The sequence below is a fragment of the Coloeus monedula genome (genome assembly GCF_965178545.1).
Source record: "Coloeus monedula genome assembly, chromosome: 6".
In the NCBI taxonomy this organism is placed as follows: domain Eukaryota; kingdom Metazoa; phylum Chordata; class Aves; order Passeriformes; family Corvidae; genus Coloeus; species Coloeus monedula.
The window spans coordinates 37,815,608-37,836,040 of record NC_138786.1 but is presented as its reverse complement, the minus strand read 5'-3'; the positions used below and the strand labels follow the sequence as shown (position 1 = coordinate 37,836,040).

Here is a 20,433-nt window from a genome sequence, read left to right as displayed (position 1 = left end):
TCTGACCCTTAACTTACCAGCTGTAATACTACACAGCAGGACTTTTATCATTTTTGCTGATACAGCTTTTCAAAACAGCGAACGCCACTGATTCAGAGACATCTGACAAGTACCCAAAATAAAAGTGGCAGAAGCATACAGCAGGAGAGAATCTTTCTGGCTATTATACTATTTCTTATGAAATTATTCTGAGAATGCCAGCTCTCATACACCAGGCCAGGGGGATGTCCGGTTCTGTTCTCTCTGTCCAAAACACCAAGCTCCTAAAACCCTCTAGCTCTCCCAAGCCCCTTGAATAAAAGGTAAGGTAAACAACCTTGGATTTCTGGATCTTCCAGCCACTAGGAATATATTTCAATGATTTACCTGACATTTTTACCACAAGCAGCACTGCTGATTCATTTTCTTCACCTATTTCTATCAAACCTCATTCTCTGAAGACAAACTTTGCCTTATCTATACTGTCAGTGTAAAAATCTGGCCTCACTGCAGATACAGCATAAAAGACCTTGGTGTAACCTAGGTTTGAAGGAATTCACAGAAGGCAATATTTTTTTACTTGAATTACCTCCAAAACTGAATTTAGCAGTATTACAAAAATGGTCTCAATATCAAAAGCAGTAATTATTGTACATATACCAAGTACACAATTTTTAATTTCTCTTATAGCTCTCCATAGGAACCATGTGAGATATTGACATTTAACTCTGTCAAATTCCTTCTTCCGTCTTTATTCCATTCCTTGTCTCATATTAATTGAGTAACTAAATTATTAAACCACAAATTATTCTAGTATGCTTCTCTTTGCTAAATTATTTCATGTACAATTAACAATCTATTAATATTATCAGTTTTCTACGAAGTACGGAATTTAAAATTTATAATCTGCTCAATTAAGTACATGGATTGCAATATTCTATAAAAAAATTTTAAACATTTGAAAGCTCAGAGAAAAAAACTTTAAAATACTGATATTAAAGTTGAATATCTTCAAGAGCTATATGTACTAAATGGCAAAACTGCTAGTATTTGTAATGTTAATTTGCTGTCTCCTTCCTTGGTAAACAGAATGAAATGTGATCTATACCAAACTTTCCACCAATGCCTGAGCAAATACAAAAAGTAAACCCAAAAAAATACTGAAATATTAGAAAACCCCTCATACGCTAATAGTATCAGTTAGTATAAGTCATCTTGCCTGAATTATTTTAAGTTTGGGAAAAGTTAAAAATCAACAACAGTAGGCGCTGAACAGTACACAAACAGTACATGGAATAGTTCATCACTAAATTCAGGGTGTGTATAACAGCATAAAAATGTTACTAACAAAACACTCAAGCTACGAAGTTGGCATAAACATGTACACTCTTTACACTTACAATCGAACATTCAGTAAATATTTTTCCATTACACTGCAATACAAAATTCAAACCATATTAACATTTTGTTGAAGACATTGAATTAGCCTTCAGAAATCTGTTCCTCTCTCTCAAAAAAAATTATCAGCGTATCAGAATATCTACCTTATTCTCTCCATGATAATTAGTAAACACAGAATTCATGCAATTCATACAGCTGAACAGTTTAGTTTCAAAAAGTATCTCAATTCTGCTGCCTATATTTCAAAAAAATGAATTGCCCTATAAAAGGTAATGGTCTACATTGGATTTTTTTTTTTTTAAAGAGCAGGTAATCTTTTTTCTAGTATGTCTTAGCATAGCACCATTACTTCTACACAAAAACAGCCACTACAATTTTCTTAAAAATTAAAACTCTAGTTTCCCTGCTAAATACATTTTCATAAACCTAGTTTGCAGAAAACTAATACACTTTAGAAGTTCATTTCAAATGATGCAACAAAATTAAGTTCTCTTCAGTCCATCAGGAGAAAGCAAAAAACAGACCAGAACAACTGTATCATCAAAATACTCTTTTGGAAGCCCATAATCAAAAATAGCTACCAATGACAAAGAGTCAATTGAAATAGCTGCCCTCATAGGCAAGTTACAAACTGATTTGCAAAGGTTGTGACAGAGGTAAAAGCATACAAATATCATACATGTCACTAGTGACAGAAAAGTGTTCATATAGTCTGTAAAAGGTTACAGATAAGATCACAGGATCTTTACAAAAAAATCAGTTTTCCTGAAAACATTATACATTTATACCAAGATGTTTAGTGGAAAACTTAGTAATTCACCATTGGCAAGCCACTTACCTGAAAAAAAAAATCTTTTGATCATCTTCAGTGAACCAAGAAAGAGCTCTGACAACCAAACAAAATATTACTCATCCTGCTATAATTACAATGAATTCAAAAATTAAAGGCTTGGATAGAAAAAAGGTTTTCCTGTAATCATGGACAATGCAGAAACACAGAAGCAAAGTTTGTTTACAATATTTAGCAAATTTTTCCTTCCTTCTTATCCAGAAGTGCCAGTGGTATAAAATTTAAGATGTTCACACATGATATTGTGCTATTTTTTTTTTTTAATCAATAGATTCCAACAAGACCAAGTATTATGTGCTATTGCTGCTTCATACCCCCAGTACCAGTGACAGTGCAGACTGTTGTGAAATGGAGGTTCTGACATATATTTACAGCTTACCCGCTTTAGATCTACTCAGGTATTAACCACTTTGCCCCTCAGTTTCTGCTTACAGTACTACCAGAAGATTACAAGGGGATTCAAACTCTGTATTATATTTCAAAAATTAACTGGTCGGCTCCATAAAGCTAAACCAATTTAGAAGAATGCTTTTTGTTGAAAAACACTAAAGAGGAACACAGAGACAATAACCTTCACCTGCAGGCACAGACTTAGGATCCCTTATCTTTACCAGATCACCCTTTACATTGACAGGAACAATACGGCTTCTTCAGAAGAAAAAAATCTGCTTATTTACAAAAGGCTAGAACTTTTAAGATCCTGAATTTACTTTAGTTTTTCCAAACTGTCCCTCTTCTACTGACAAACACTTTTTTTTGTGAGGCTATTCCAGAATATTATGGTAAAACAAAAATCTGATAGTATTTTCTGCATGTGCTCGATTCTTTAAGGTTTATGGTGGAGCAAGAATCTTCAAAGACACTTTAAGGTGCTATTGTCTCATCTAGGCATCTGAAATACAGAAAACTTTTTCACACTCTGTACTTTCTAGCCTCGGCCAAAATTTAGAGTCAGTACAAAGCATTGCCTTGCATAATTTCATGAGACAAAGAGGGAACATTAAAAATTAAGATAAGCCCTTCAAACAGAGATTAATCACAGCTTCACAAATTCAGCCACAATCCAAATTACATAGGAAGAAGCTGAACTCCATGAAAGTACCTGAAAAGGAAATGCTAAACAATTATATCCTCTGTAAAAGAAAGATACAGATTAGCCAAACTGGAAAAGACTGCAGTTCTTGATTAAAAAGACCATGATAATAAACACTGGTAATTCAGTGCAGTTCAAATTGACAGCAGGCTGACTTGCTAATAGACAGAGGAGTACTGAATAACTCCCCAGGGCCAAGCAGCTTTATCATAAAGGAACGGTACCATTCTGAACTCCAGCCTGGAGACAGTAGGTCCTGACTTGTCTTGTGCAGACTGATAAATCTTCAAAACTGTATTTGTGGAATTTTCTCACAGTCACAAAGTCAATGATGTGAATCTATCTCAGTACAGGATTTGAAGGCAATGCAAGTGAACATTCTCCTCTCTCAAAGGTAACAAATACATTCTATCAGAACCCTGCTTGAACCTCAAATGCCTACAGCATATTAATTCAGTATAAAAATAATACACACCAAAAATAAAACTCCCACAGCCAACTATGGACGCTGAAAACAACACCAAAACTACTTACACAGAATCCAGAGTAATAGAAAGAAAATTGTAATACAGATCAAAAGTAGAGGTTTTGTTCTAAGTGCTTAAACAAAACTAGCAAGACAACTACTGTCTTCACAGTCACTAAGTATGCAGATGGCACGATGTTTGTCCAGCTTACATTTATGGCCAGAATTAAAATTCTCCAGCTGTATAGCAGCATCCCAGGATGAACTAACATATATGCAGCTAACAGTGAAGTTGTGCCTTCTGAGTCACCACTTTTGAGGAGACCCTACATTTTGAACACACAGCAGCTAAACCAAACATTTTCCCAAGACAGATCACCAGAAAAGATGTCCTGAATCTTTCAGCTGGTCGCACGGTTTGACAATCATGAAGAAAAAAAAAAGACAACAAATAATGTTTCCACACTGTTATAGTTCTCTCTCTCACCCCACAAGCTGGTGAAAATTCTTCAGGAGAAATACCTTTTTTTAGAAAGTTTACCACAAAGACAACAATATTTTTAAGCAAATAAAACTCTTAGAACTGGATTTGTAATTTTGTTGTTTGAAAGTATTCTTAAAAAGTGAAACATGCTCAGATTAAGTTATTGCTAGATTCTAGAAATTGGTCTTCAATACCTGTTAATACCTGTTTCATATAGCTACACATAGTAGCTGTATGTACCCACTTTTAAAGAACACCAATCCCAAAAGTGACTCACCCATAATTTACGCTGGTTTGTTTTGGGTTGGGTTTTTTTTTGCTACAGAAAACAGCAAACACAACATATATATATGTTAAACTGCCTATGCTACTCTACTACTCCTTGCCCTTCTTCCTCCTTTCCCATTTTTAACTGGGTGAAAAAAAAAAGCAAAAAGCAAGAGGGAAGAAAATACAGCTCTTACCTTTAATCCATAGAAAGTAAAGGTTAAAGACAGACCTATACAAGTACCTCTGACTCTGAAGTGCCTGAGGTTTAGGTCACCTAATTTTTTTATTGCAATAATGCAGTTTGTAAGTCTTTAAAAACAGCTATTAGGCTTACCAGCTGTGATAATTCTTTTGGAAACACTATTCTTACAGATGGCAGTAAAACTGAATTTTATTATAAGAAAAAAAACCCTTCAGCTTTACTCTTGCTAAAACTGCTACTGTCATCTTACAGCCAAAATTGTATTAGAGATCTAAGCAAATTAGATAAAAGATGCTGTTTTACTTTACACTAAACAACATCCAATTGCAGACACACATCAAAAGATGGTCCTGCATGTTTCAGTTGTCACACTGTCATCTACTTTAAATACAGCAATATAGCATTTATAAAACTTCAGAGCAAGCAGGATCTACACACTAACTGAAAAACAGTGCTCACAAAAACAAACAAACCAAAAAAAATCCCCCCAAAACCCCAAATAAAACCCAACCACAGGTCATTCCCAAACCTCAAAACAAATCCCCACTCCTAACTGTAGTCTTCTGTTGGACCAGCAAAATCATCCTACTTGCCTCATGGTCACACAGTAAATAGGCTGAAAGCAGGGACAAACACACAACCAGGAAGCCAGGGAAAAAGGAGAGAGAGAAAACCATACTGTGAAATTACATCTTAAATAGATTAACATTTTTCATGGAGAATTACACAGTGTTTAGAAAATAAATGTTTCTGTCTCTGTGACAAGTTAGAATGCAAAACTAGGTTCACCTTCAAAATCAAGAAAGCAAGCTGACTAATCAAACCAAGTCAGAAGCCATTTCAAGTCCCTGTTTTCTATAATTGGAAAAGGCGGATTTCAGAGCTTTTAAATATATGAAAGAAAATGCAGTGGCAATAGTAAGACATGTAAGACTGGACTGCCATTGGGTTAAACGTCATTTGGCATTAGACAGTGATATAAGTTTTTTAAATTACAGGGAACATGTTAAACTTCAGACATTTGTCAAAAAGTAATTAAGTATTTGTATAAATTAAGTCAAAAAACCATCACATATTAAGCACACAATTTAGAAAACATTCTTTCTAAATGTGCCTAACCCCATGTATTTATTTATAGTAAAAAATTCTGTAAGTACTTTATAACAGAAAACAAGAGGCTTTATTTGTTATGCAAAATGGGCAAGTCTTTCCTCTAACAGTCCTCCTATCTTACCTGTATCTTCAATGAATTGCACACATTTTTCAACAAACAGAGGTATTGGTTTCTCGGGTGTAACCAAATCCTGTAGGGGCATCCCAAAGTAATTACTTTCCCAGTTTCTACGGATTGGAGGATTGAATGTCTTAGTTTTCTTTTTCGGCTACAACAAAACAGAGTTATTTAAGTAATATGCAAGTAACATTTTAACCAACTCATATTTCAATCATTCAGTAAACACAACCAGATCACATATCTATCAGACATTAAAATTCCTCTATGGCAAACTGAATGAATAAAAATTAAATGCATTTTTAAAATTATAAATTTATAATTACTTAATTATAAAGTAATTATACATTAGATACAAAGCACTCAACTTCTAAAAGTTTTGATCCTTTTTGTATTACACTAGGAACAGGATGACCCAATATATCAGTAACTGAAAGACCACAGGAACAGAAGTAAAGACACCACTTGTTTAGAGTGCTGTGACAAGTCTTTCAGCACAGCTCACAGGAATCACATCTGAACCACACCTCTTTATAAATTGTCAGGATAAAACTCCGGTGTCATATCACCAAAACAAGGCTGGTGTCTTCTGCATATATTTAAAGATACTAAATAATCTTTATATTGCAACTATACAAGAAACATGACAATGGAGAATGACTAACAATCAATCAGTCTTGAAGTTAAAGTTGCAGGCACTCCTATTATGCATGGATGCTTTGTTACAGGCATAGGATTTTAGCCAAAAGGAGGTTTGCACACAATCAAATCTAAGATGGAGAGTTTCATACAGAATTTTCCTGTTTTTATTTTTTTTTTCCACTGAGAAGGACTTGTATCAGTGGAACTGATAAACCAGCCTTGGATGATTACAAGAGTTATATTGTATCAGATATCATAATGCATCTCTGAATATTGATGAAAATATAAAGTACATCAAAAATATTTATTTAGGCAGCATCCAGCTCAGATGAGCAACAGCTGAAAGGGCCAAGCTGAAGCTAAACAATGTATAAAACTCACTGAAAACATTTTTGTCAAATGTTAAACAAAAGATCATTTTAGATACATATATTAAGGTGGTAAAGAAAGGAGAAACAACTCAGTTTTTTTTCCCAGGGTGTTCACTGCACATCTCCACCATCACAGAATAAATGAAGCAACACTCAAGACTGTGTATTTAAGATCAACAAGACAGAAAAAGACTGTGTGTGTCTCTTGGAAAGCAGTCAGACAAATGGAATAATAAACTAGGACTCCACAGAAATTTTATGAAAATTATGAATATTATCTGTGTAGAATACCTGGACATAGTATGAAATACCAGACACAGCCACAAAATCAGAGTAAATAGTGCTCTTTTCCAATAATTGTCCTGCTTTTAGAAGAAAGGTTGCAAGGGACCGCGATATCACATTTGACATTATGCACACACAAATGCAAAAAGGTTTCTTAGATGAACTCTTTACTTGAAAACAGTTTAATCCCCAGTTTGGAAAGTGAAAATTTGTCTAAAGAACTTAATGAAGCATAAAGAATAAAACAATAAAGAGAAAAAGGAAAGAACCCTGAAGTCCTTTGCAAACTGGTCTAAAGGCAGAGTACAAGATATGATCACTGCAAGACTATTCCATGAACATGAAATTACAATTTCACAAGGCCGCTACAACAATAAGTTTATCAGCTATTTCTCATTATGTATCATTATGTATTTTGTACCTCTCCTGGCCAGTATTTATTAAAATATCTCTCTCATTATTTTCCTTTCTTTTGGGGTATATGAGTGCATAAACTCTCCACTGACAGCATAAATCAAATCCTCCTGCAAATAACACTATCTACATGATCTTTACAAAAAATACTTCTGTAAATTAAAAACAAAACTTCAAGGCATTAAGAAAAACCAACATGCTACTTCCTGATTTTAGACTTCCACACTTTCCTGAAGTTGTTGGTCTAGATTTCTTAAGTGGAGAACTTGTTCTGAACAAAAACGTGTACTGTGCAAAAGACCTAATCTTTGCCAAAAGACCAATGGCTTCAGGGAAAAAAATATGGGTCTTATTTCTAACAAAATTAAGTCTTAGCAAAAGCTTTTCTTTAATCCCTGTTCCTCATTCTGAGAAAACACCTTTTTTTCTGATCTATCAGACATAGAATGGAACTTTCAGATTTTCTAGTCAAGATAGTGACTACCATTTAATTTTACGCAGAAAAAATTCTTTTAAAATATCTCTAATGAAACAATAAACAGAAACTGTTAAACATTAAATTATTCATTTAGTTAAACAGCACCTGAGTAAGGTGAACCATAATTCCTAGATTTTGGCAAAGAGATTATGATTTTGGCCCAGGTATTTTTAGTTCAATCATCCTCCCCAATACACCTACGCCCGACAATGCAGCAGTCACGTAATACTGCATGCAGCAAGTACTAATCTAGGCACAGCCAAAACCAATTTTGTATGCTTCTCCTACATCATCATAAAAAAATAACTAATAGGCACCAAGTTAAAGAAGACAAGAACCAGCACAAAAGTTTTGTGACTTAAGCCTAGCAAAAAGCTCATTGTTTCACATACCACTGTTTTCCTGCTAGTAATTAAAATACAGGCCCAAGACCATGAAGTTGAAATCCTTGGTTTTCGTATAGATCTGTGGGGCTTTGTATAACTGATTGCTGCACTTATGTTGAGCTTTCAGCATGGGTTTCACCACTTGCTTCTTGCCAAAGACAACTTCTCGTCATACCCTAACAGAGATTAATGCCAAACTTTCAACTGATCCTTATATATTTTGGCAGGAAAGCATTATAACTGATAATTCCAAACTTGCCTTGCATTGCATTTACTTGCAATATTGCTTTATTTTGCAGTACTTCAATCACCAAGATACATGTTGCAAAAGATTAGCTAAAGTCCTCTTAACATAAGACAAGGTAAACACAAAAACATAGTCTAGCATGGCACAGTATCCAATTCTTGATTTCAAAGAAATATTATTACGAAGAACATTAACTTTGAAAATATAGATGTAAAGAACACCCAAGCTTAACCTCTTGACTGCAGGTACTAGGGAACCAGCTAAGTAACACTCATCATCTAGAGAGAAACTAGGCTAAGACTTTAGCCAGTTGTGAGCCTTGAGGGTATAATGCACTTAAATACAACCTTTTTAAATTAACCTAGAAAACTAAAAACTGCCAAAATCCTATCAAGTCCCTTTATGGACGGGCTGCTTACTCTAGCAAGCCCTCTGTTCAAGACAGGCTTTTTTTTCCTCTCACTGCCATCCCACCAGAACTACCATCAATAATTTATTTATTAAATAAGAAATTCAACCACTTCTCTACCTCCAAAAGACTTCACTACTACTTTTGATGCAAAGGAAATTTTCTGCCTGCATCATTTGCAGTCAGCCCTAGGGTCACAGAGGGCAAAGTCTGTATTTTCAGGACTTCATAAAACCACACACCATGAATAGCATTCACTTTATAGTGAATAAATATACTTAATAAAGTATTTGTAATCTCTAATTCACAGCCAGCTCTTCAGAAATTATATGATATATGAATAATGCAGATCACTGTCCCTAACATGCTCTTTCTTCACTTCATGCCTTCTGCCATTTTTAGAATTCCAGCTTGTTACACTGTTTTAAAATACAGAGGCTCAAGAAGGCATATGGCTCTAAATATGCATATTAAGAGTGTTGAATTTGAACAGATGAAACCTGAAAGTACAGATTCTAATATTTCCTATATTCCTCAGAACAAAAAAAATTCACTGCACATTCCAGTCTGAAGTACAGTATTTTGCTAAATTAACCACTGAATTTACACAAGAACAGCTGAATAAAAATGTAAGTTGATCTGCCATTGCTCACATGTTTACCATAGTCTTATTAAAACTGAAATCAACACACATGGGCTCTACAGTTCCTCACACTATTTCTGTAATAGTTTTAACACAAAATTTCATATAGTTTTGAAATTATAATGGCAGCAAGCAAGTTTAAGCATAGAAAAATAGATGAGAAATGTACTGCTTATATCATGTTCTAAAAAGTCAAAGTAAAATATGTGAGAATTCATCAAGATGCTAGTGGATTTTTCTTGCTGAAGTAACTGAGGAAAGTGTTCTCATTCACTTAAAGTAAAAAGCATCTTACAATCAATCATCTTGGTATAAATGAAAATGGAAAGAAGTAATTCACAAACTTCTCTGGAAGCAACCAGTGTTGTTTGCAAACAGGATTACAAAGCAATGTTTTAAAACACTGTTTCTCAGATTTAGCAATACAGATGGAAACTCCATTCACCAAAAAAAAAAAACAAAAAAAAACCATCAGACATTGAATAACCAAACTACTGACCATTGGTCAAAGAACATATAGTGGAACTTTTTCAGATTTCAACAATGACATGCCAAAGAATTACCACCGAACAGGTAATTGATTGTACTATTTACAAGATCTCTCTAGTCTCTGTGGTGGGTGGATTTGTTAGGATTTCTTTTCAGAAGTATTTAAAAAATTCAAGATAAGGCTTTTCCTTTCTCTTTGCAAGAATTTAGTCAGGATATTTGCTGTTCTTTATATGTTGTGGAGGATAAAAACCTAAACAACTATAATCTATAAGAGAAGAAAAAAAACAGCCTAAATTAGACACTGAACATATCTCGAAGTGTTCACAAAGATAAAAGCTCTAAAGCAGGTGGGTAAAGTTTTAATACACATCAATTCCATTGTAAAAACAAATAACAAGGTTATTAGTTGTCACTATATGGAATAGCTACAGGTTTCCACATCAGGCAGGCTACCTGCTGAAGAGGGAATTACTAAATTATGACAAGGATCAAAAACAACTGGCTATTATTTCATAGTAATAATAATAATTTAAAAAATCATTTATAATAATTGATGACTAGTTTTTTAAATATTTACACTGGGCTTGTTTACACAGTGAGAATGGAAAGGCAAGGACTACTGTGGTTTGGGCTTTCTATTAATGCATAAAATGCATCAGTTGCAGCTTTAAGGTTATTGCACACACACAAAGCAGTTCTTCCTAAGATATTAGAAGGCTTCCTTCAGCAAGATCCTTTTCCTCTAGGAATGTTCATGCCCTTTCATGACCTGAAATTTTCTGTAGTTTGTTGTTTTGTATCTCCAAAGTAATTAAGTTAAACTATTTTTGTCTTCAGTTTATGATACAGCTTGCAAGGCTGCTGCTTTTCATGTGTACCAACACCAATAATGTTTATACTAGACCTTAATGTTAAAAATTCTAATTGAGACGAGCATCTACTTGTAATTCCCACTTCCAATTTCTGATAAAGACATGGAGATGAGTGAGCATACATCTCAGCTGGAGAGGTCTAACTTGGCAAAGAAGAAACAGGACAAAGCTACATTTTAACATTTTAGTCCGTGCTTAGATCCTTTAAAGTTTGTGAACACCATGATGGAAATAAACAATCAAACATAGAAAGCATGAAAATATAGAGGAGAATTTACTTCACAAAATGCATTTTTTTGCTATTTTGTTTAGCAACAACAGAAAGGACAAGGTGCTTTTCTCGTAAGAGAAACTTTACAGAAGTTCTGTAGGTGAAGAAACAGGCCACTACAGCTTAACAAATACTAGCACACAACATGCACTTCAAATATTGAACAACATGCACTTGAAGTATTTCAAGCTCAGTGTGCACACACAACTCCACATGAACGTGGCTAAAAAGTCCTGTGATTGAAGCCAGTCTGCTTGCTTTCTTCACCACCTCCTCACTTTTCATATTTATCCCCACCAGAAAAAGTTCAATGATCAACTTGTTAATAGCACATGCAAGGCCATATAATGGATTTTTCAGAACATTTAGACACATGCTAATAAAACAAAATAGGATAAAGGTGGGTGTATCACAGATTAGACTATACTGATTCAACCTTTTCCACTTTTCTAGAGGCAAAGATAGAACTACCATCTCTTTGTTGGTCGTACCAATCTGAACTTTAGTAAGGCACTTGGTGATGGCATATAGGAAACTACAGTGACAACTGGAGGAGAAGAAAAAAGATGATACTCAACAACAAAAAGGACAAAGTCGTAGAGTAATGGAAAAATCATGCACTGGAATGCACAGCTAGTAACAGTTATGCGCTGTAATGTGCCTGTAGCACGTGCTCTAATGTACAGATACTATGTGTATATACTATACAGGTGTGTATGTACAATAAACCACCTGTACTATACAGTGTGAAGTCATTACCTGGAAATTGTCAAGGACAAGAGCAGGCCAAAGGTACCTAAAGTGACAGCAACTGCAGCTAAGCAAAGGTTGGGTACAATCACACAACTGTGTCAGATAGTAATTTCTAGTAGACATCAGCAAACATTAAGATTATATGATACACTGTTATGACATTCCTTGCAATACTATGCACAGTTTCAGTCACCCTCATTCAAAAACACAGGTTCAGAGGACAATTCCAATTTCTCTTTAAATCTTCTAAAACTCAGGTCAAGAAGCAGCCATTTTTTCTTTACCAGTTTGGAGGTGACCAGAGAAAAAAACATTCCAGGAGAGAGGTTACCACACGGAAGGGTGAAAACTAGGAATTGCAAGACTGCTCACCAATACAGAGGAAACAGAAGCTCTGGATGAGTTTTTCAGAGTAAATGAGTAATGAGGGGATAAAAGTTTTCAGAGGAATTATATTGCTGTGATAATTTAAAGAAGAGCTCAAGGACAATTCTCTTCCAGTTCTGACTACCAGTATACTGAAAGAAGATCTAAGAACACTAGCACAGTGTTATGGACAAAAATAATGGGCAAATAACTCAGACCAAAGCACACTTGCTTAACTGGCCTGAATATTAAATTGTTTCTTTTGGTAGTAAGAAACGTTAGATGACCTTGCAAGTAATGTTACCTGCTTTCCACAGATTTGTCATTGCTATACTTTCCACAGTAAAACATTTTAATTTATGCTTCCAAATGGCACAATTCTGACTATTTACTTCTGCCTTTAATAACATGTGTTCACAATAGATTTTCAAAGTTTGATACGTAAGTGTTAGCCAAACTACAGCTGTTCATTTTCCCACTCTACTGTTCATCAGATCTTGACTCCTCCTTCCTACCCACCCAACTCTTGCCTTTTTGCCTTCAGTTTTTTTACCTGAACCCTACAATCACTCTACATCCATTTTCTGCCTCCCTATAAATGTCCTAGTGCCCATATTTTTACATGATTTTATCTTGTGAGTTGGGAGACCGGCGTCCTGAAAGCATCAGGGCAGAATGAGCATCCTGCAGCACAGTCATGTCTCTCCTGAGACACCTTACAAGAAACCCACCCAGAAACATCACATCTCAAACAAAAATGCAAGGAGTATCAAGAGTGCTACACCCTATTCAGGCTTAAAATAAAACAATCAATCTCTGAAAAAGACAACTAGGACTTCAGACTTCAAAGTTCAAGTTTTTCCAAACAAATTAATTTTGTTCATAGGATTTCTGTATTTCAGAATCACTGTAATTAAAGCAAGAATAGTTACACATGTATCCTATGTTCCCTTTACAAAGAGCTGAACAATTCAGAAAAAGTATCAGCAAGAGATTTAAGAAATAGTCAGAAAGAAAGTACACAAGTTCTATTTATCTCTTTCACATTCAAGTGGTCAAAATTCTCAAAAAAACTCAGCAAGTAATCTGTAAATAGTGGTGCACTAACATCTCTCGCATGGACCAAAGAACACTTGACAAGGAAAATATAATTTGAATAATTTTTTGTTTCTGTAATAAAAGACTGCTAGTTGCTCATCCAAAACAACACCGGAAAACATGTGGAAAAAGTTCCAAAATTAATAAAACTGCATCTCTTCTGAAATAAAATTAAGCATTAAAAAAACCAAAGGAACAGATAATGAACTAGAATGACTCACTTGAACTGGAACTGCTCTCACTTCAACTTCATTCAAGTCAACACAGAAGTCACTACTTATCAAAAGCACTGAGCACTCAAGATAGCACTCAAGATACTTTAAAAACTTGCAAACATTTGAGCTATCAAGTTAAATTTGTTTTCTCAATCATTACAATAATTTCCGCAATTATTAAAAGTTTTCTCTAATAGTAGCAGCTTTGCTACTTGCGAGTAAAAAGAAAAAAACAAAACACATACAACCCCCCCCCCCAAAAAAAACCCCCAGATAACCAACAAATCACAAACCAAAGCAAAACCAACCAACCAAAACTTAAAACAATTCTACTCTTCAAGAAACTTATCCACTACAAAAATTAAAACAGCCTGAAACTTGCAACTCAGGCTTCTTCTCAACAGGCTAAAGCCAAAAGTGGAGGCTTTGGTAGAGGCATCAGCAGGTTTCCTGACACAATTATAGGAAGAGAAGACCCCACTCTACTAGATCTACTCAGTTTAAAACATAAATATTCAACACAGAATAATTCTGTGTCAACTCAACACAGCTGGGACAGCAGGAAGATTATGAAACTACATTTCAATTTCTATGTAACAAGATTATTTCAAGCAAAAGGAGTCCAGAAGTTGGACTCGATTATCTTTGTGGGTTCCTTTCAACTCAGAATATTCAACGATCCTATGAAAAGTATATAAATTATTGGGGTTTTTTTAAATCTAAGTTTCTCCACAAGGATAACTTCAAGGTATTTTTAACCATATGATTTTATACCCACAAGACATCATTATCCATGCTTATGAGTAAGCCCTAAGAAAATTTAGTGCCCTTTAAATCAGTCATGTGTAATTCAAATCACAGCTGCACACCAGGAAAGATTTTATCTACTAGTAAAATGTAACTATGCTCTACTTTAACAAAACTTATTGCTACCTGGTTTTCAAGTACCATCAGATTTAAGCTAAAAAAGTGACATTTTGAAAATGCTACAAAAGATAATATTAAAAAGGTCAGATTATTTTTAGACAAGACAGAAAGTATCTAACTGATCAGGAACAGTCTTGATTTCATGTCAAAACTATACCCAACACAATGACTGCTGGCCTAAAATTAAAATCTAAACTATAAAGAATGTACATATAGAACCCACACCACAACACTACCTTGGATGATAAAACTTCTCAGACAGTAAGTCAAAAAATAAGTAACTCTCAGGCATAAAGATGAAAATGAAACATTTTTCAAGTAAACTGCAACATTGTTATTTTCCTTTTATTTCCCTGTTTTGTTCCTTTTACTCTGCTTGAATAGAGAACCTTACAAGTGGTATAACTTTCAACTTGATCAGCTGTTTGCTCACACTAGGAAAATGCAGCAGTCAGTAGAACTACTATACAAAGTTTCCTTTTCATGCACTTGTTCTAGAGTTCCAGGCAGACAACCAAGACTTAAAAAGAAATCACTCCTTTCATTCACCAGCCTCATTCCAACAGCAAAAACTGCAAGAATTGAAAGAATCGGTTCTACTCAAGAAGTCATAAAGCATCTTTTTCCTTAAAAAAAACCCCACCACCTCACTTAAAAGACAGGAAGCCTCCACATGTAAGTACAGAGATGAAAACAACTGAAATTTATTAAACAGCTGATAAGGTGACAAACCATCTCATTCCCTAAGGTTTGCTAGTTCCAAGCAACTTAACAGGAACTTAAGAAAAAAAAAATCTAACAAATACTGATTGGAAATTTTAAAGCACCTGTTTCAAAACAGGGTGCAACTCTTTGTGTCTTCCCTTTTTACAATGCACCAGAAGTTGTAAGTAAAATTTAAATTGACTTACCTTTTTATCTTCTTTTACTTTGTGGGGTTTCTTTTTCATTTTTTTATCATCCAATTCTTGATCCGATGTAATAGCAGGATTATCTATGCCACCCTTCCATGTTTCAACAGGTGAAAGAAGTGGGTCTTCTTCGCTTCCACGATGTCTTCCTTTTCTTTTAGGTTTAGAGGTGGTAAAAGCCTCATCATCACTTGCATCCGAATGTGTTCTCCTATAGTAAGACTTGGCTTTGCTGAACAGTGTCTTAGACTTGTATTTGTATTTTGAAGGCCTTCTTTCCCCATGACTTTTGGCTACTCTATCAGAAAACCCATTTTCTTCCTCACCTTGGGTATTTATAACAATTGAGTTTCGAACTTTAATAACACGATTCTGACTATCCTCTGGAACCGCATAGATATCATCTGCAAAGCCTTTGTGTTTGTAAATCATGTCAATAGGTTCAGCATAGTTGTCAGATTGGTCTGTATCTTCTGGTGGTGCTGCAGGCACTCGAGAAGGCTGTTTCCTGGGGTTTTTGCCAATACCTGCCTCAATTGTTTTCAGGAGGTTAGGATCCAGTTTTTTCACATTTGTTCTTGGAACAAGTGGTTTCGGTTTTATCGGAGGAGGCACTTTATGGTTGCGTTCATGGTCATGACAATTGATTGGCGTACTGTGAATAGGATACTCATTTCCTTCTAAATCCAGTCGGTACTTCGAACGATCACTAGGTGCTGGGAGTAACCTTACATCATCACCAATCGGACTGTAAGGCGGTGGTCCTTCGGCATCATCCTCTGAATCTGGGTAATTATAGTCAAGGGAACTGCCTCTCGGCGATCTTGGAAAAACATCTTCATTTGTGTGCGTTGATTCCCTTGTGCTGTCTGACATGTAGGAACTTTCAATCATGTTTTTCTTCTCTAATACATCACTGAAGAACAATGTGAAAACCTCAGTTTGACGATGATATTGAGATAATGAATATAAAGCTGTAAACTTCGCAGTAATTTCTGTTGCTATGTGTTCTCCTTCAGTCATGAGTTCCTTGATTGCTTCATTCTCAAAGAAGTCCGCCTGGCTATCAGTAACAGCCACCAACTGGACAGGAATTGTATCCTGAACTTCAGAAAGAAATGCCCGAAGCATTCCCATGGATGCCTTTCGCTTCGCAGAATAGACCAGTATATATCCATGAACAAGTTCATCTTTCCTTACACCAATTGAAGAATGGTATGATAATATAGTTATCTGTATTCGACGTCTCTTTTCACCTATTATTTTATCAAGCATCAAAGAATTATTCTGGCCAGCCTGAGCAGCACTACAGGAGTGAGAATCAAGGAAAGGTGAAAGAATAAGATCCACACTGAATGGATCACCACACATGGCACACATGACAATCCTTAAGTCAGCTTCTGACAGATCTTTAATAGTGGGAACTGGACTTACAACATCAAAATTGTGTTTAACTGCTTCCAGTACTCCCCTTAGAGCTTGTTTTATTTGGGCCTCATTAAATTTGCGTGGGTATGTACCAGCAGGCACATCTACAAAAGGACACTGTAACTTGTTAGCCAATTGCTGTCCCTGATGTCTCAGAATAGGTAGATTCTTGCTAACACTGTCCCTCTGGTTAGCCAATATTAATGTAAATGAAAGATTAGCCATATACTTGTCTCTCCTTATCTGAGATGCTTCAGCCCTTATTTTTGCAATGCACTCCCCAATAAAAGTCAGTGATTCAATAGAGTTGAACACGCAGAAACAACCATGTGGTTTGAAGGCTGAGGTCCACAACTGAGTCAGCAGGTATGGGGATTTGGCATCAACAGGCCTAAGATCCAGTTCATATATTTTTCCATCTAATGCATATTCATCATCAGTGGATTGTGTCCGAATTTCATTTGCCAATTCTTGTGCAAGGCCATCTTTGCCCAAAATGAAAAGATTAATTTTATCAATGTTGGCACTATCATGGTATAAATTTGAGCGTCCATGGTCTAGTTGCAGAAGACTGTTGGCAAGCAACTCTTCTACTTTTATGTCCATGCAGTTTTGGCCACTAAGACAAGTTTCTTTAGTTGGGTGATATACAAATCCTATGTGTTTGAGCAGAAGAGATTCTCTATCAGGTGCAAGTTTCTGTAAAGCTTTGTATCTAGGTTCTTCACTCAGAACTGCATGAATTTCACTCATTTTATCTGTACTTGGTGTTGCATTAAGATCCAGATCATAAAATAGCTCTGAATGTTCAAAAAGCATTTCCTGAAACTCCTCTTTGGCTTTTTCAACAATCTCCCTCTGATGCCTACCATACACTTCCTTACTATCTGCATCAGTGATGTATTTGAATGCTTCGTCATCCACCACAAAACATATAACTTCTTCCCACGGCTGCCCGGGTGAAATGAATTGGATTTTCTCAAGAGTTTTTTTGAATTTCTCTTTCATTTCAACCCTCCTTTTTTCGGATATAAGATGCTGCACATGGTTTTGATAAACTTTTTCTGCCTCTAGGGTAGTGAGAAGGTCAAATGGAATCCTTCTGTCATTCACTTTATCTATGTGGTCAGTTTCATCCCAGGGTGTTTTTTCAAGCACTACAAAACAGGACTGGAAGTCAGGCCTTTTCTCCATTACCTTCAAGGCTTCTGACCAGCTCAAAAGTTCAATCTCATCTAGATTTGACAGAAGAGTATTAAGAGCTCTTGGCAATGCATTAATGTACTCCTCTTTTCTCTTTCTAATATGTTCCTGTTTAAGTTGCTCTATGTGTTTTGAAAATGTGTTTTTGGCCTTTTTTGTTCCTTCCAAATTTATGTACTCTTCATAATCAGGGTGGTTTTTCAGTTTGTTACTAACGGTTTTCCAAGTTGCATGATAGTCTCTCACAGTTTGGACAAGTTTTTCAAACTTATCTGTTGCCGTAACAACTAACTGTCTTTGAGTTTTATAGGCATCCAGATAGGGGATTATTTTAGGTTTACCACGAGTTTTATCCATCATTTGTACCAGTGCAGTAAAACATGTTTCAACATTGACATTGAATCTTGCCGATGTTTCCACGACCACAAGGTTCTTCTTATTTGAAGCAAAGGCCTGAACCTCTCGCAGATAATGATCCACACATTCATCACATTTTGTTGCTGCTATTATTATGGGTTTTTTAGACTTTGAGAGCTGGATATAAAGATTATTCACAAATTTAAGTTGATCATCAAACTTCCTATTGCATCCTTGGCTTACATCAATGCACAATAAAAACCCATCTATGTTTAATTTCCCTTCAGGCATTTGTTTTTGCTCAAAGTCTTGCTCCAAGCCTAGCTGATCTGTGCAAATGTACATTAGTTTTTCTGCGGACTGCAGTTTGGAGGCAGCTGCACGTTTTATGTACGGTTGTAAATTTGTACTCCGATGAGGCAAGAAAGTCTGATCATCAATGAACTCAGTCTGTTCAATTACATGAATTCTGCACTCAATTCCATCCTCACCACTTTGTGTTACGTCACCCCAGTACAAAAAGTGATCATTGTTAACAACTCTTCCTCCAAAGTCAATTGTGCTAAGCACAGAGGTATGCTCAGGATAATATTCATCTGCTTTTGATCGAACGAATCTATTGCACAAACATGACTTTCCGACTCCACAATTACCTTTATCCTTTTCAGTTCCAGACAGTCCAACAACACTAACAGCATAAGATGGGGGGCGTGGCTCTTTGTTTTTTGCCATCATAACTTTCCTCTCATCCTTTTGCAATTATCAAGGTAACTGTATGCGGTTTTCATTCTGGAAAAGGTTCCTACAAATTTAAATTGTATATCCAGGGTTCCAAAAATCGCTTTCAGTCATTCCTGCTTCAGCTTGTGATTAAGAGAAATTCAGACAACCATGACAAGGAGGATCATCTTCCTAAAAAATACAGAGAAAAAAAGATTGTTCAAGATTGCAGGCATTTCTTTAAAATATTCACTAAAAAAGGAGATTTTAAGAAGCACTTTTACTTGATCACCCTGATTTTCTGTGTATATGAAAATTCTTCAACTTCTTTGAACAAGGTTTTAAATTCACAGTTCAGTATGAACTATAGTTAATGCTATTTATACGACAAATTTAAAAATAAACAGATTTTAGGCACAGTTTTGTAGTAGTTTGTCAGCTGTTTTGATAGCTGATCAGAATTACTTCTAAAAAAAGAAAACCCACACCCAAATCCCCAAATTACTCTTTTCCTCCTTAACTTATGAATACTGGGCACTAAAAAGCAAAAATACAACATAAACCTTTAAACCCAACCCAATATTCATGTACTTCTATTCACACTCACATTTTCACTAGGTATGCTCATCTGCATGAATAACACTACTTTTATGTGCATTTGTAGTTTTGAGCTTAGGTTGCAGTAAAGAAAACTTCAAAATAAGTAGTTGTAAAAGCAGGGAGTTGGCCGCATGGCTCAGCTGCTACCTATCTGCCAAAGTAGACTACTTTATTTGTACACTAACAGCAAACTGCTTTTAGGGTGATGTTTCAAACCTAAATACTACAGGAAAACACAAATATCATAAAAATACTAAGAGTAGGACTTATGTATAGATTTTAAGAATACAGTGTTGTGTCATTCCTTCTGTTTCTATTAAAAAAAACCAGACTTTTATTAACTGGAAACAAAAAAACTATTATATCTAC

At 35.4% G+C, this 20,433-nt stretch overlaps 1 protein-coding gene across 2 annotated transcripts in view; it reads right to left on the bottom strand.

Moving 5' to 3' along the window:
* Positions 1-20,433, bottom strand: part of ARHGAP5 (Rho GTPase activating protein 5) — a 47,707-nt gene that overhangs the window by 17,041 nt on the left and 10,233 nt on the right. For both annotated transcript variants that reach the window (XM_082284243.1, XM_082284244.1), the window contains exons 3-4: positions 15,757-19,656; positions 5,980-6,127 (exon numbers count right to left, since the gene is read on the bottom strand). In XM_082284243.1, the coding sequence (XP_082140369.1) occupies positions 5,980-6,127; positions 15,757-19,479 (3,871 nt within the window). In that variant the 5' untranslated portion in view covers positions 19,480-19,656. The remainder of the gene's footprint in view (positions 1-5,979; positions 6,128-15,756; positions 19,657-20,433) is intronic.